Below are 17841 nucleotides of genomic sequence, written 5' to 3' on the forward strand. Positions count from 1 at the left end.
ACCAGCTCCACTAGCCAGGGGTAGAAATAACTCAAATAGGTCATTTTTTTCCCTAAGCCCTTGTTATATATCTTTAAACTTGGATAATCATTTCAACAAGTAGAAGGAATGAATGAGAATTTACCTGCACACTTAAAGAATGATGCAACAGAATTTCCAAAACAAGAAAAAAAAAAAAAACCTCTTGAAAGAGTTAGACTAGCAAACAAGGAAAAATAATTGGCTATAGCACAAAAACAGAGTTATTCCTATAAAAACAAGTAGATCAAGATCTGACACAGAAATAATTAAGGATAATTGCAGCACAGGACAGTGGACTAATGACCAAATGGCTCACAACCAGTGTGAAAAAAGTATTTAAGGAGTTATTTAGTTTAAGTGAAGTTTTTGTAACAATATCAAAATTAGTGAAACAAAGATAATTGCCAATATTGCTAGTATAATTGCTTGACATAATTTTATTTTATTTTATTTTATTTAAAATCTCTTTTATACCGATAGCCGTTTGCACATCGTATCGGTTCACATTAAAACAATAACATTAGGGCAGGGCCCTTACAAATAACAATTGAAAAACAAGCAACAAATGAAAAGTATAGGGAAGAGTGAGTTAACAATTTGATATGTGATAGGACTAGGGACTAAATAAATAAATAGGGTATTGTATGTAAATACATTAACAGGAACTATAAGTAATGCTATGAGGCATAACAGAGTAAGACAACTATAATACACGAAAATACAATGTACGAGGGTCAACGTTCTTGATGCATTCTTAATCATAATCGATGGAGGCGGTAACAGGTCAAATACTCAATTTCTACTCGGTTGCTGCTAGGTATTTTAAGGGGGGGGGGAGGGGAAAGGGGATAAGCTTGTCGGAACAACCAAGTTTTAAGTTTTTTTTTTAATTTGGGAGTGGAGGTCTCAATACGTATATCTGGAGGAAGAGAATTCCATAAAGAGGGGCCAGCAAGGGAAAATGCTCTGTTCATAGTGGAGGAGAATTTGATGGATTTGATTGACTGAGTACAGAGGGTTCCTTGGAGGGCTGTGCGAGTAGGTCTATTGGAGGTGCGGGGGAGGAGAGGTGGGTTGATCCAGTTGAGATTTGCATTAAGAAGACTTTTATGGATGAGAGAGAGTGCTTTGTAAAGTATTCGTGACGGTATTGGGAGCCAATGTAGCTCGATAAGCGTGGGCGTAATGTGGTCCCTTTTTTTAGAGTTTGCTAGAATGCGTGCAGCAGCGTTTTGCAATAGTTGTAATGGTTTGGAGTGCGTTGAGGGGATACCAAGGAGGAGGGCGTTACAGTAGTCTATTTTGGAAAGGATAATAGACTGAAGCACTGTACGAAAATCGGAAAAGTGTAGCAATGGTCTGAGTTTCTTTATCGTTTGTAGCTTAAAATAGCAGTCCTTTATGATAGAGTTAATAAATGGTTTGAAGGTGAGATGGTTATCAATGAGGACACCTAGGTTGCGAGTGTGTGAGGAGAAAGAAGTAGATGCATATGAGAGGGGGATAGCTGGAAGAGGCTGTTTATTAGAGATGATTAGGAGTTCAGTTTTGTTAGGATTAAGAGCCAGGTGCATGTCTATGAGGAGTTGGTTAATGGAGGAAAGGCATAAGGCCTATACGTTCTGAGAATACATATGCCATTTTTATTAGAGATCAGATATATTAACAAGCAGTTACTCAGGAGACTAACAGTACAGATATCAGGGAAAAACAGGACAGTTTGCAACTTAGCCATACCCAACTGTTGCTAATATGATTAGATAAACAGTTGAGACCTCAGCAGATTACAAGAACACATGGGAGTAGCCCAAAGAAACAGGAACAAAGGTCAGAAGAATTAGCATAAAAAGACCAACTTCAAACAAACTGTTTGTAATCAGAGAAAGAAAAGATCAGAGGAAATGTTTGTTGGATGTAGCAGAGGGAGACTTAGATACAATGAAGTTAATGAAGTTAATGAAGTGACTGATGAACTGTTCCTGATTTCCTAGCACTGTGTTTCCATTTTTTCCAAGATATATAAGACTCACATTGGAAACTGTGAAAAGTATATTTATATATATTCTTAATACAAAAATCTAATCTTTTCTGCTTTTATTGCTTCCTCTCAGACTTATAAGTAAAAACTTCTATATTTATAAATAAGTGTTTTGTGTATTCTGTGCCGTAATAACTTACCACTCAGCCCACCTTTTACAGCCAGTATAGAAAAAAAATGATAAAAAATTTGCAGATTCTGTATAACAGAACTGAAAATGGTTACACCTCTTGTCGCTGGATGTAATGTGCTATTGACAGAAGGAGTGTATTCAGAAAGGCATAAGGTGGCACAGCTCGTCTGCTGAAAACTGAGTAAACATTATAGCATCACTGTACCAAAAATGCACTGGGATCGTGAACCTGAAAAACTTGTAGTGAATGAAGTTGTAATCACCTGGAACATTCCTATTCCAACCAATAAAAAGCTTGATGTGCAAAACCAAACATTGTCGTAAATGAGAAAAACAAAAGAACAGCATTGCTAATAGAAGTGTCAGTGCCAAGTGACTATTCTGTGCAATGTATGGAAAGAAGGAAGATCCTCAAATATCAACACATGCAATCAGAGACCAAGAAAATGTGGCACAAAGATGCAGAAATAGTCTCAATTGTATTAGGCATTTCCAGCCTGATTTGTTTTATCTGAATTTTATCAGCATTTATATTATAATAAATGAATTAAAGCTTAGGTATTCTTGCATTTTAAAAGCAGTAAAAAATATATGAGGAAAAAAGAAAGTTACTTTATCTTATTAATATATAAAATGCAAGACAAGTCCACAGGGGTGTGTGGGAAAAATAAAATTCAGACATAAAGCATACATTATTCCTAACTAGGCTCCCATTTCCTACTAGACCTCCCCCTCAAGAATCAACAGAACAAAGAAAAACTTAATTTACCACAATCTTATCCAAAAGAAATATCTCTAAATGCATGGTGTCAGAAAAAAATAAACGTATTACCTACATGGGAAATTTAGAAATAAGGATGCACCCAATGAACTATCCCTCTGCCTCAACTGGAGGAAAGATTTCCTCCTGAGCAGAGTCAAAGAGACAACATTAGGAAAAATTTGAATTTTCTGCTCACAAAAGAAATCATTCTTAAATTTAAAATATTGCTTAAGAACCAAGTCCTTATCAGCTGTTAGAGCAAAAGTAAATAACAAGTTTGGCCTTTGTTGGAATAGTGTCCTAACATGATTCTAAGATAACAGACAATAAGTCTCCCTCCTGTTTCATTGCTGATAGATGTTACATTTTTGACAGAACAATTTCCTTTTCATGAGAGATCTTCAACACATCTCTAGCATATTTCTTAAACAGTTCCTGTGGTGAAAGCAATCTAATCTTAGGAAAATTTAGCAATCACAAGTTCCTTGATTGAACCACATTTTCCAAAGAATCTAGCATATTATGTTCTAGCAAAAAGTTCCCAGCATTGCTTGAATAGCCTGGTCTGTGCCTGTGTGAGTGTGCATATGTACTTGTGTGTGTGGGTGCCTGTTTGTGTGTGTGTGTATGTCTGCCTGTATACAGCTTCTAATCAAGAAGGTGAGTTACAGGAGGTAACTTTAAAGACTGCTGTACCACTGGCAGCTCCTATCCGCTTTTCCGGAGAAATCCAGAAGACCCGCGGCTTTCTGAACCAGTGCTGCATGCACTTCACCTTACAGCCAACTTTATTTCCCACGGCTCTTCCCACGGCTCTTCCTTGGATGGAAGAGCCCTGTCGTGGGCATCTACCTTGTGAGAACGCAAGGACCCTATTTTTCAGGACATAGAAGGATTTATGGACTTGTTTAAATCCATCTCTGATGACCCTGCTTTTAATTCTGTTGCCGGTTTTGCTTTGGTGGACTTCAAGCAAGGCAACAGATCACTGGTTGAATTCGCCATAGAATTCAAGACTCTTGCAGTGGAACTTCGCTGGGACCCCAAATGTCTCAAAACACTCTTCTGCAGAGGCCTGGATACCCGCTTAAAGGACGAGCTGGCCACTCGCCAGACACCTGACTCGCTGGACGAATTAATAGCCTTGGCCACTTGGATTGATCACCGGCTCCAAGACAAGGTGAAGGAACTCTGGCCTAAGGTGTTACTTGGGTTGAAACAGGCTAGTACTAACACTGCACCTCGGAATGTTCCAGTAACTTCTGCTGTTGATAAAGATGAACCGATGCAACTTGGTCATGGACACTTGACCTCCAAGGAGAGAAGATTTCGGAAGAAACGCGGCCTGTGCATGTACTGTGGTCAGCCCGGCCATGATGTCTCTACATGCTCTATTGATCCAAAAGGACGGATGGGCAAAAGTCCTGCAGGAGGACTATTCTTAGGCCTCACTGTGCCTTCTCATACGCTCTCTCTTCCAGTCTCCTTGACCTACGGACTAGTCACGGTTCAGACTCCTGCCCTGGTGGACTCGGGGGCAGGAGGCAACTTCATTCTCAGACGACTAGTGGAATATTTGAGGATCCCCCTCATCAAGTTGAAAGATCCACTACGGTTATCCTCCATTCATGGAGAGCCCTTACCGGGAGAAGTGACTTGCCAAACCGAATCAGTTACTCTCCGCACCGGAGTTCTCCATACGGAGTCGCTCTCCTTCTTTGTACTGGAAAAGGCTGTGCATCCTATCATCCTGGGGTTACCTTGGTTGCTAGTACACCAACCCCAATTCGACTGGGCATCTCTGGATCTCTCCCACTGGGGCCCAGAATGTCATGGGAGATGCCTTAAGGAAATATCGCCTGTTATAGGCACGCCTGCGACCCCAGCAGTAACGGGGTTGCCACTCCAGTACACCCCCCTTCGGGGATATATTTTCCAAAGAAGTAGTTGATGTTCTTCCTCCACTGGAGCCCTATGTTTGTGCCATAAGACTGAAGCCCAACATTGAGCCACCGAAGGGTAGGATGTACCCTCTCTCAGCTTTTGAGAATAAAGCAACGTCAGAAAACATGGAAGAAAATCTACAGAAGGGCTTTTCCCTACCATCAGGGTCATCAGCTGGTGCAAACTTTTGCTTTGGGGGAAGAGAAGACGATACTATACCCAGTGAATGTTCTTCAATATCTCGAGACGAAGATGGTACAATACTTAGTGAATGTTCTTCAATATCTCAAGAACCGTATTCACGGATCATCAACCCTAGAGTATCTCTGTCACACTCATTTCACTCGGAAGAAGTGTCTGATGAACCACAGCACATAATAGATCCAAAGAAGATATCTCTAGCTACCAGCCAGTCTGTTTCCACTGGTGATGCCACCATCTCTCATCCAGCAACTTCTACTGGAAAGTCATCTTTAGAATTGGGTTTTGAACGTACCTTAACATCACCATTTCCACTGAAACCTTCAGTGATATCCACAGCAGCTCAATCCATTGCTACTGATATCATCAATAACACTCTGCAAGATTCTTCCAAATCTCAAGATCCACCTGTCATCAATGCAGAAGACAAATTAGAAATTAAGATCAAAGAGATTCTGGATGTTCATAACAGAGGCAAGACTTTTGAATACCTTCTGATTTGTGAAGGCTTTGGCCTCAATTTAATCTCTTGGGAGCCTCAAGCCAATATCTTGGACAAAGAGATGCTTTGTCAGTTCCACCTTGCGCATCCTTCCAAACCTAAGCCTGGTATCCGAAGAGGAGATCGCCCTTTGAAGTGGTGTACTGTTGCGACCGTCACTGCTCGACGTCCTCACTTCGCTCTGTTTACCTCTGTGGCGACTCCCTCCGGGTCTGATGGATGGCTGGCTGCCGCGGTGTCTCCTTGCCATCTCCCTCCAACGTCCCCGGACCGGCTCGATGTTGCAGATCCGCCATGTTGCCTGAAGACCTAGGGTGCGCGCACGCTCTGATTGATGTACCAGCAAGAGCACGAACCTCAGGGGTGTCCCCCTGAGATGACGTCATCCACTTCCAATATTTAAAGGTCTCTATTTTCACTATCTAACTGAGTTAGCAAGAAAGGGGATTGCTTCGGCTACACCTCCCAGGTTGCTCTGCCTCCTCGGACTTACAAGGGGTACCCACTCCTCGGGGGTCTCGCTCTTTTCTTTGCTTTCAGATTGCGGATGGGAACCAGAACTCGCTCCTCGAGGGCTCATGTTCCTGGACACTCTGAAGATTCTCTACTGCTTGGAAGCTGTCGCTGCTGCAAACAGTTGTGGGTTGCCATCGCTCTCTCAGAGCTCTCCCTGGAACCAGGTACTCACTCCTCGAGGGCCTAAACCTTTCCAGCACCTGAGCTTCCTTGAGACCTTATGTGGGTTTTGTCATCTAGTTCTGTTCATGAACTTTGCCTACTCTGCCTACTCACTTTTTACAGTTTATCAACAGCTCAGCCATCTTGGATTGCTGTTCCAGTACCTGAGGGACTATAGCCATGTCAGGCATATCAGCTCACTACTGCCAACTCTGGTGGTTTCAAAAACCTGTTTAATAAAAGAACATGTGTGTCTGTCTCCATACTCAAGCCTAGCCGGTGGTCCCTCTCGGGATATCCTCCCGGGGGCGTGGTCACTGGCCCAGGGATCCACCCACAACTTATCAGATTCATTATAGATTGCTACTCCTTAACAAGACGATATCTGTGACACTACAAGATTGCTACTCCTCATGGAGAATACATCAGATTGATGACTCCTCCTTCTTTAGGAGCCAGTAAGAACAGATTCATTGCTACTCCGCAGTATAACAGCAGATTTATTACAGATTGCTAACTCCCAGCTCTAACACAGAGCTTTCCTAACACTTCCCCACTTTGGTCTGTACTGGAAAGATTTACTGGGCACTGAACATGCCCCTCCATTGGTCCTCAAACCAGAATGGACATTGCAGGTGAGGCCCCAAACTTCCTTTTCTTCTTCCTACCCATCGTAGAGCAAGATGATAAAGATAAGCTAACATTTATAGGAAATTTCCTCTCAAGTAGAGTTTCTAGTCAGCGTTTGTCTGTGGCAGCCATCTTGATATATCCCCCACCTCCCAGCCTGATTAAAAGGAACTTCCAGGTGCACTTTGAAATGCTACCTGTACAATACTACATCTTAGGAACTCCAGAAGGAAGCTCCTTTTGGCACCATACAAGTCATCAAAAAAGCCCTGGCAATGATTTTGAGAGATTGAGATCATACTCAGTGTACCCTAACTTATGAATGAATGTGTTTCATGCTTGTTGTGGTGTGTCTAAAACAAACCCATTTGGAGACGTCACCCCAAGAAAAGAAGGGAAAGGGGAGACATACGACAGGAATTATCAAATATTAAGCAGCTTCAATAAAGTTTACGAAGGTGCAAATTTGCTATAGAAAGAGAAATTCAAAGACAAGAGGTAATGATATGAAGTTGGAGGGAGAGGATTTAGAACAAATATGAGGAAATTGCTCACTGAGAGGGTGGTAAATGCTTGGAATAATTTACCAGCAGAGGTGGTGGGAAGCAATACTCTGATAGAATTTAAGCATCTTTACGACAGTTATAAAGATCAGCAGTAAGAGTGAGGTTGAGAGGAGGGGTACAAGACATGCAAGAGAGAGCTTGGGTTTAAATATGAAAATTTGGAAGCTCACTTCTGCAGAATAATAGATGATCAAACAGAGAGGACAACAAAACTAATTTGGATAAGGAACAATATCCTGCAGGTAGTCAAGCTTGTATAGCTGACAGCTGGAATGTATCCACACTTGAAGCAATGAAGATGGGATCAAACCTGGCTGACTGCATGGGTCAATTGGTCCTTATCTGGCACATCTACTGCATAACTATGTAATCCAGTCAACCATATTGGGACAAAACCTTCAGCTACTTAGATCATTTATGTCTTCTATGTGGGACAGCATGAAAAGCTTTACTGAATTGTAAGTTTACTGCATTCACTTTTTCCCCCAATCCAATGGGTCACCTCATCACATAAATTGATATCTATCTCTGGTTAAATAAATAAATAAATAAATAAATAAATAAATATACTGCCTTAAAAGTTGCCAGCAGAAGCAACATTTCAGAATTATGAACTAAATTTCAATCTAAAACATGAAAATAAACAATTAGGAAGCAGATGTATCCATCTGTAACTGTATATTATATCTACCACAGCTCTGCTGGCTTCTGGCCATCCAGAAAGAATACTGAATTATAGGCGTTTGCACCTACCCAGGCAGTTTTGAGTATTGCCCCCAACATGGAATATATTTGGTACATCTAACTTTAGCAATTTGACCTATGAACCCTCTATCGTGTGGTCTCAACACTGTAGCCCTAACCAAGTGAGCTCCAGAGCAAACCCACCCACAAATGGTTTCAAATTATGTTGTAAATACTTTACTGCAACTGACTCCCACCCAGACTTAGAATAGCAGCGCTAGGTACTGAAAATAAAATTACTGTACATGATTCACTGCAGCACAGCAAAGTGGATGGGGTAGGTTTGACTCAAGCTGAATTTATTTACTTTCTCACAGGTTTCAGATATCTTTGACTAATTTCAGATGGACCTTGCGTACAACACCATATATTTAATGGCTGTGATACATTTACAAAAATAGGGGCCAGATTTAAGGTTTTGGAAAAAGTACATGGCAGAGAGCCAGTCAGTATATTTCTGCAATTCAGAAAGAGCCCAAAGATAATATTTTATGCAAATTCTGAAAGAAAAATAAATTACACAGATAAAATCATGCAAGCAGAAACTTGTGAAAAAAGTGCTGTAGAGCCTTTGCCCTATTTTTAAATTTAACAGTTTTGGGCAAAAGCCCTGTAGCATTTGTAGATTTTGCTTGTACCATTTCTTTCTTTCTTTTTTTCTAAAATTACAGAAATGTAAATGCTTAGACAAAACATGTACCATTCCAAAAATGTGCAAGTAAATAGCAGTTTTTAACTCTGCTTTTGCCCAACATGTAAGACTGGCCCTATGTCTATTGGCTTGCTAAAGCAGAGAAGCAAACATCAGGTTAAGAAGGAACATGTTCACTCACTGATGTTGGCAAATCGACACGGTAATTCAGGTCTCCCAGCCAAAAGAGATGAGTGAAGCGGTGAGTGATGTTAAATGGACTCAGCTTTTTGTCCCCAAGCATTAGGAAGCGGAGAATGTTCATGTAGTTTTGGTTTCTCCTAAGAAAATAAAAGAAAGGTTAACAATACCTGGAACTGAACCCTTCGTTATTGCTGCCTTCCAGAGTGAGAAACAGGGCTTCTCCAAGGCGCCATTTCAAAGAGAACTCAAATGCTTTCACACAACCATTTTGCAGAAACAAGACTAGGATACTGCATTACCACTGCCCTTTTAACAAGTAAAATTAAGGAGCACTTCACAATATGGCTTGCAGTATACAAAATGGCATTAAGCAGGAAGAATGGATATACATTATTATGGGAGCAGATGTACCTACCTATTCTCCAATTGTTACCCAATTGAAGAAAATAGGCAAGTGCATAATTATTGGCAAGTAAGACAGGGCCAACAGAGAATTTAAAAAGAAGCTTGTCCCAGAGGCAAAAACTAATAATTACTTTGTGAAATGCATTCAAGAGAAAAAGCCCATGAGGGCGTCATTTGGGCTAAAAGGGGTACTCAGGAAGGAACAAGTGAATAGCAGCCAAACTGAATGAATTCTTTGCCTCAGTCTTTACTGAGGCAGATATTGGGGACATACCCACACCAGAAACAGTCTTTGATGGTGATGATTCTGAGCAACTAAATCAAATGTTTGTGATAATGGAGGATGAAAGAAAGGAAATTGCCAAACTAAACTATAACTAATCACCAGGACTGGATGGTATATAACCCAGAGTGCTGAAATAACTTAAACATGAAACTGAAAATCTTTTACAATGTGTAACTTAACATTTAAAACAGCAACAATACCTGAAGACTGTAGGGTGGCCAATGTAACACCAATTTTTAAAAATGGTTCCAGGGGCGATCCAAAAAACTATAGACTAGTGAACCTGATGTCAGTGCTGGGTAGAAAGGTAGAAGATATTCTTTAAAAAACAATTACTGGCCATATAGACAGGCATGGTTTAATAGGGAAGAATCAACATGGTTTTAGTAAAAGGAGGTCTTGCCTTACAAATTTATTAGAATTTTTTGAAGATGTAAATTACTGCCGGGCCACACACACACACTCACCTATGTCTACTCCTACACATTTTCTCCTTTGGTGAAAAAGGCACATCAGTCCCTATGGTGGCAGCAGTTCAAGCAAAGCACACCTTTCTCTCTCTCTCCCTATCCAGCACTCCCTTCTTTATCTTCACCCACCCCATGCCCAACATCCCCTTTCGCTTTCCCTCAACACCTTCTCCTGCATACGCTTCTCCCCAAGCCAATCTATGCGCTACATCTCCCTCTTTCTCCCCCTACTCCTGGCCCTGCATCCCCCCCTACCACTTGCTCTGGGTCCCCTTCTTTCTCTTCTCTCCAGCTACACGTCTTGCATCTCCTTTCACCTCCCCCATCCCATAGCCATCATTCCTCTCTCTCCTCCCTACCAACTCCCTGTATCTTCCTCTTCCTTCCCCTCCATTCCTTGTCTAGCAGCACACGTCTTCTCTCTCCCACCCAGCCCTTAATCAGTAGCTTCCCCTCTCTACTACCCAACCTTTACCAAGCAGCTTCCTCCTCTCTCCTACTTACCCTCTGCCTAGCAGCAACCCCTCCTTCTTCCAAACAGCAGCATCCTCTACCTCACAATCTCCTGCCCAGCAGAAAGAGTCCCCTCTCCTCCACAACTCTACCCTGCAGCAGTCCCCTCACCCCCAAAACCCCCTGCCCAGCAGCAGGAATTATCTCTCCTCCATCCTTCTGCCCAGGAGCAGCAACCACCTCTCTTCCTCTGGCCTCCAATCTCCTGCCCAGCAGCAGTGCCTCCTTTAGCTCCCCTCTTCACCCCCTGCCCAGCAGCAGCAGCCCCCTCCCTTCACTCTTTCTTTCTCTCTCCTCCCTCCTATGCTCCTCAGGCTATAATGCTGTAGATCTTTCTGCAGTGGTAGCAACAATAGCTGAAAAACATGATAAATCAACACAGGACCAGTGAGCCATTACCCACAGGCCACTCAGACTGTTCTCTCACGCAAGCTTATTGATTGCAGTATCCTGAAAACATGAGTTGCCAGGGTCCCCCAGAACAGGTTTTAGAACCACTTCCCTAAGCCCTTCAGCCCTTGCACTCCTTCCCCAGTGAATTTTCAGGACCATAGACTCCTCCTTGAGACCATAACCCTTCCCAAAACAATCCTGCAAAACCACATAACTGGATATCAGTGTGAAGGAGTAGCCTAGTATAGGGAACCCTTGGTTTTCCTAACCAACAGGAGTGTACCAACCAGCTCGGGCAGTTTAAGCAGACATTGGTGAAGAGAGGTTTGGGCTTTGCTGCCCCATGTGGGAGTTGCAGATGGTGTGTTCTAGCTGTTTATCATCCCCGAGCACCATCTGCCCTCATGGATTCTGAGCTGGATTTTCTTGCAGACAGGAGCTCGTCATCTCCTGCTATATAATTTTTCTCCTTATTTATGGGAAAGGAGTAAGGTTTTGTCCTTAGGGGGTCAGCCTTCCATCTGACCTGATTATGCTTGATTTTATTCTTTTAAGCCATTTTTTGAGAATTCCCTGTGAGAGCCTGGTCCCCCCTGTCGCAGTGGATTGGGTCATCCCTGTGTTCAAGACTGGATCATGGAATAGGGAAGACCTGCAGTGTGCTATCTCTCCTTCAGAGGATGGACTTTACAGTGACTCAATGAAGAGGAGTTTAAACTATTAACTATTTATTAACTATTTTTGGCCTATCTCTTCTGTTGTGAGGCAAGGAAGTTTTTCCACCCTTCCTGTCTTCTTGGTTAATTTGGGTTCAGAGACTATTTTGTTCCACTGGAAGCTGATGGCCTTTGGTACTCGGGATTCAGTGACTAAAACTTTGGGACAGTAGTATCTTTCATCCTGGAAGAATCTGGTGGAATCCAACTGGAAAAGAGGATCCCTGCCAATGGCATAGAGGGAAGGAAAGTAAAAGATCTAAAGGGGTAATAAGTTGGAGATATTTGTTCTGAGAACTGTGAATGCTGCAGAAGTAAACAAGAAGGAACTGAGAGGGGAGTGCCAATCAGGTACTTAGGGGACCTAAAGTATTTAAGAAGAATTCAGGAAGAGTATAAAAACTATGACTATGTTCTGTTAAAATATGGGACTGTATTCTGATCACCTTCCGATGTGGAGAAGCTGAGAATAAATTGGGAAACTAAAAGAGGATTGAACTGCCTTCAATATGGGAAGATTAAATAATTGGAGTAAATCTGAGCAATTGGAGAAACTGGAGTACTGTAACTGTGGGAAGGATGAAAAGTATCTGAAGACTTTGCTATAGAAGTGAAGCCACAAGTTTATTTATCTAACTACTGTATTATTGTTTATTGACTTTATTTGGAAAAGAAAAGAAATGAAGCTGTAAATATTCTTCAGTCACTGAATCAACTATCAGCAAAATAAGTTTGAAATCACCCTTCTTCTCAGTGTGCTTCATGACTGGAAAGAGTGTGTGGATTGTTAGTGCTGTTTAGAAGGATGGAGAGGATTGGTACTAGGCTATTGCAAAAAAGACAAGGGACATCGGAGCTATTGTTCTTCCCACACTGGGAGCCCTGGAACTCAGATCTCATGTTATCCATGGAGAAGCCACGAGAGAGAGAGAGAGAGTAAATAGGAGTGAGTGTAGAAAGGGTGCATCATCATTTTTTCTTTCCTATGTGCCTCTGGGTGCAAGTAAAAAGGATCTGTCCCACCTAGGGGTTACATTAGTGATTAGAGCAGTGGGCTGTGAACCAGGGAAGCCAGCGTTCGTTCAGATCTTGCTACTGCTCTTTATGACTGTGGTCAAGTCACTTCACCCTCCATTACTTGAGATCGCAAACCCTCTAGGAGGGACAAGGAAATGCCTACTGTACCTGAATGTAATCTGCTTTGAAGTGTGAGAAGCAGAATAGAAATAAATTCATACTTTTAAATATTATACTTTGTTTTATAAATATATACCGTATATATATATATATATATATATATATATATATCAATACACATATGATTTCTGAAACATATTTACATTTTATATATTAGAATGTCTGAAGATACTGAGTTTTGTGATTTTTGGAGATAGACTGCAAAAAAAAATAAATAATAATAATCGCAAGAAATTCCTACATTTATCAATAAATTGAAATTCATACTCCACTGGTTGAAGATAATCTCTGAAATGCTTGGCTGGATTAAACTGGAATTTTTCCCCTCACTACTCACCATAGGAAAAACATTCAAATTATGTTGTCACTCCATTACCAGGCACTTTGTGAAGTAACACAAAAACCCTGCAAAAAGTTACTCAGAACTTATATAACAAACCTGCCATACCAAACACAGAACAAACTCCCAGAACTCAAACAGCAGCCCTGAATGACAAGGCAACACTGCAAAATTCGACCCTGCCGGATCTCTACACAGAATATTTATTCATTTATATTCAGCCTTTTGGAACTTCAAAGTGGATTACATTCAGGCATTTCCTTATCCTCAGAGGGTTTTAGAATCTATATCTATATCTCAACGTATCAATGAGGCTTCTCCCCCTGAGGGAAAAACGCCTCTTTGCCAGAGAGACCAGAACCTCCAATTTAAGAGGCCAGAGTCACCCAAGGAAAGAAGTAGAGACTCCTCCTTCTTCCTCCAGCTTTCATCGGCACAACGATAGGACACCTTCAGCTCAGAAGTCTCATGACTGAAAATCGAAGCTGAAATCGTTGGCACAATCCAGAAGAACGTGTAAGTCAGTGCTATCTTTCAAAGCCTTAATGGAGCTGAAGACCTTGATGCCATCAACATTGGACTGCTTGGCACCAAGCCACTTGGTGCAGGACCTTTCAGGGCTAACATCAGCACCAAGTGCATTGAGGCAGAATGCATTAATGCTGAAAAGAACAAGAAAGCATTCAAAAATCACTTTGATGTCAGAATCAGACATTTCCTCTCTAGTTTTTCCACCAGACAAAAATAGCCATGCTTTTCTTCAGAAAATGTGACAAGATTTTGTGCAAACTGTATAACAAACATGCCATTGCCTTTTCAAGAGTGTACTTCCTATACTTAAAAGGCATTTGCAGCACATGGACACTCAGTCTTCAATTCTCCCATTTCAGAAACCTATAGAGGAAGAAAACCCACAATCTTCTCAGATTAAATCTATCTCACCAATCCATATTTTAGATGCAGACTTAGATTCTTATGACTTTTTCAGAACATACTCTTCCAAAATTTTCAGGGCTGCCTCCGGAACCATATCCTGAAGTAGTATACATCACGAGAGGATCTCTCCCATTCATTATTCACTCAAAAAATGGCACAGTCTATCCCGTTTCAATTGCAAAAGGACAATTCCAAGGAGTTTCAAGGGGTCCTGAAATATATCAAAGCACCAAAAGCAACCCTGCACTGTTCTAGTGTACAAGGCCCTTCAGTATCTCCAATCCAAGATGTGAAACACTCCCCTTTCTACATGCCAGTAGCCAGAAGAATTGACCTTAAATAAAATGTAAAAGACTGCCTAGGTCATGATAAAGTGCAACTGCCTCATGATTCCATAGTGGTAGAGTCAGTACTATGTAAGGCTAAAATATCCAGAATCTACTGCAATAACCTCCAGGAAATGAGTGCAGTCTCATGTTGCGGTTCTGGCTGCGAGCACAGCGGCCAGGCCCTTACCTCCAGGCTCCCGGTCCTGCTCCCGCTTCCAGAGGGCTGGTTTGCGGCCTGGATGGCGGCATCCCCACTGGGGAGCCGCCGCTGCAAGCTCTCCCATGGACGCCCTGCTCCTAGGCACACGTGCGCGCCACTTGGGCGCTTTTCTAGGCCGTTTCCCGCCAGAGCCGACTCCGCCCAAATCCTGACGTCAGATGCCGCGGTCTTCCAGTCTTTGCCTTGCAACGGGTTAGCTTCCTGGTTTCCTTTTGCGTTGTGCCCACGGAGCGACTCGTCTTGTGTCATCGCTCCGTTCCTGCTACAGTACCTGCTTGGTTCCTATTTGCCTGCTACAGTTCCTGCCTGGTTCCAGTACCCGAGTCTTGCTACAGTTCCTGCCTGGTTCCAGTACCCGAGTCTTGCTACAGTTCCTGCCTGGTTCCAGTACCCGAGTCTTGCTACAGTTCCTGTCTACTGTTCTAGTCTGGTTCCAGTTACCTGTCCTGATCCACTACTCGCCTAAGTCCCAGCGGCCAGGCCCCTATGGGCTCCTCCAGGGGGGGACTTCAGCTTCCAAGGGTGAAGCCACCTAAGTCCCAGCGGTTGGGCTCCTACAGGCTCCTCCCGGGGGAGTACCAGCTTCCAGGGTGACGAGCATCTACGTCCTGCCTGAACATCTGCCTCCCGGCCTGCTATTCATTAGAGACATTGACCATCCTTCCCAGTCTCCAGCAGGTCAGCCCAAGGGTAAAATCCTAGCTTCCTTCTCTGTTTCCAAGTTGTGTAACTCCCTTGTTTTATTGTAACTGCAACCTTTTAGTTCCTAACTTGTTTAATGTTTATTATTATTATTATTATTATTTATTATTACGTTTGTTCCTTCTCCTCTTGTTAATTTTAAACCGGCATGATGCGATATCCATCACGAATGCTGGTATAGAAAAACTTAAAATAAATAAATAAATAAATAAATAAATAAATAAATAAATAAACAGTGACTTCCACAACAGATTGCAAGGCCATGGACTCGGCGGATGCACCCGCTCCCTCGGATCTGCCCGGGATGGCCCGACAGATGCTACAGCACCAGAGCTGCATAGATGCCTTGGCAGTCACGGTGGAACGGCTATCCTTGCGTCTGGAGTTCCTGCCTTCCGCGGGCAGGCCCCCTGAGGGTCACAGCTCCTCTGAGACTCAGCTATCGGCACCCTCCCGCTACGCTGGTGTTTAAGGACCTGCCGTGGCTTCCTGAACCAATGTTTTGTGCGGGTCTCCTTGTTGCCTCGGCAGTTCCCCTCAGATGCAGTGAAAGTGGCATATATCCTGTCCCTGCTTGATGGGAAAGCCTTAATATGGGCTTCTCCCCTTTGGGAAAACAATGATCCTTCGCTAACGAACTTACAACAGTTCATCTCGAACTTCCGACATGCCTTTGATGAGCCCGCCCGAGTAGCCACGGCTACCTCTGACCTGCTGCAATTTTGTCAGGGGGCTCGCTCCTTGGCAGATTATGCAATGGACTTTCGGACTTTAGCCCAGGAAGTAGGTTGGCAAGATGGTAGTCTTAAGGCCATCTTCCTGGAAGGTCTCCGGATGCATAAAGGATGAAATTGCGGCTCGAGACCTGCCGGAGGACCTCAACGCCCTAATTGAGATGGCTGCCCGCATTGACCGCTGCCTACAACAACGGGCCAAGGAGCAGCGCTCCTCTCGCTATAGTTCGGCTCCTGGGCCGAGACCAGTGCCCTCTCCCAAGATTCCTCGTCCAGACGCTACAACCTGCGAACCCATGCAGCTGGGACGGGCCCCGCTTTCTGCTGAAGAGAGCCAACGTCGCCGTTCACTGAAGTTGTGTTTCTATTGTGGCCAGAAGGGCCACTTCTTGGCACACTGCCAGGAGCGTGCGGAAAACGCCAAAGCCTAGGAGGTCGGGAGGAGCTCCTCTTAGGCTGTGCTACAGCTCCTCAATTTACTGTTCCTGTTACCCTGGAATATCCCGGAGGCTCCTTTGAGACGATGGCGTTCCTGGATTCCGGAGCCGGAGGTAATTTCATCCTGCAGGACCTAGTCTCCCAGTTGCGAATCCCTACGCATAGATGGGAGGTCCTGTTACGAATTACCTCTATCCAGGGGACGCTCCTTCCAGGACCCATCCAGATGTCCACGGCACCCATTACGGTCCGCACCGGGGCGATCCATTCAGAGGAGATAGCCTTTCTAGTGTTGTAGAAGGCTGTCCACCCTGTGGTGCTAGGGTTGCTGTGGCTGCAGAAACATTCGCCCACGATTCGGTGGGATACGCTACAGATTGTCAGATGCAGTCCTTTTTGCCTGACCAACTGTATGAAAGTACCTAAGAGTCCTACACTTTCCTTGATGCACTCTGCCGTGGGTCCTCCTGCACCTTATGAGGACTTTATGGATGTATTCTCCAAGACCAAGGCGGAGATCCTTCCACAGCATCGTCCGTATGACTGTGCTATAGACTTGCTACCTGATACCATGCCTCCCCGAGGAAGGGTTTATCCCTTATCCATACCTGAGACCGGGGCCATGTCCGAATACATTGCAGAGAATCTGGCCAAAGGGTTTATCTGCCCCTCTAAGTCGCCTGCAGGGGCAGGCTTCTTTTTTGTCAGCAAGAAAGATGGCTCACTGAGGCCGTGCATAGACTATCGAGGTCTAAATTCTATTACCAAGCGAGACCGCTACCCACTCCCGTTAATCCCGGAGCTCCTTGATCGGCTTCAGGGAGCAAAGATTTTCACAAAGTTGGACCTACGAGGGGCAAACAACCTAGTCAGAATCCGTCCCGGAGATGAGTGGAAAACCGCGTTTAATACCCAAGACAGGCATTACGAGTATCTCGTGATGCCTTTCGGCTTATGTAATGCCCCAGCGGTGTTCCAGCACCTGATGAATGAGGTGTTGCGGGATCTTCTGAACACCTGCATAATTGTTTACCTCGACGATGTGTTAATCTACTCCCAGGACCTGTCGTCACACCGTCAGCACGTCCGCCAAGTGCTCCAGATACT

General features: G+C 43.5%; 1 protein-coding gene across 4 annotated transcripts in view; it reads right to left on the minus strand.

The window, feature by feature from the left end:
• The window catches only part of INPP5D (inositol polyphosphate-5-phosphatase D), a 243623-nt gene that overhangs the window by 94227 nt on the left and 131555 nt on the right, over positions 1 to 17841 (minus strand). For all 4 annotated transcript variants that reach the window (XM_029616170.1, XM_029616171.1, XM_029616172.1 and 1 more), the window contains one exon: positions 9054 to 9192. In XM_029616170.1, coding sequence (XP_029472030.1) covers positions 9054 to 9192 — 139 coding nt within the window. The remainder of the gene's footprint in view (positions 1 to 9053; positions 9193 to 17841) is intronic.

The sequence above is a fragment of the Rhinatrema bivittatum genome, chromosome 9 (genome assembly GCF_901001135.1).
Source record: "Rhinatrema bivittatum chromosome 9, aRhiBiv1.1, whole genome shotgun sequence".
Lineage (NCBI taxonomy): Eukaryota > Metazoa > Chordata > Amphibia > Gymnophiona > Rhinatrematidae > Rhinatrema > Rhinatrema bivittatum.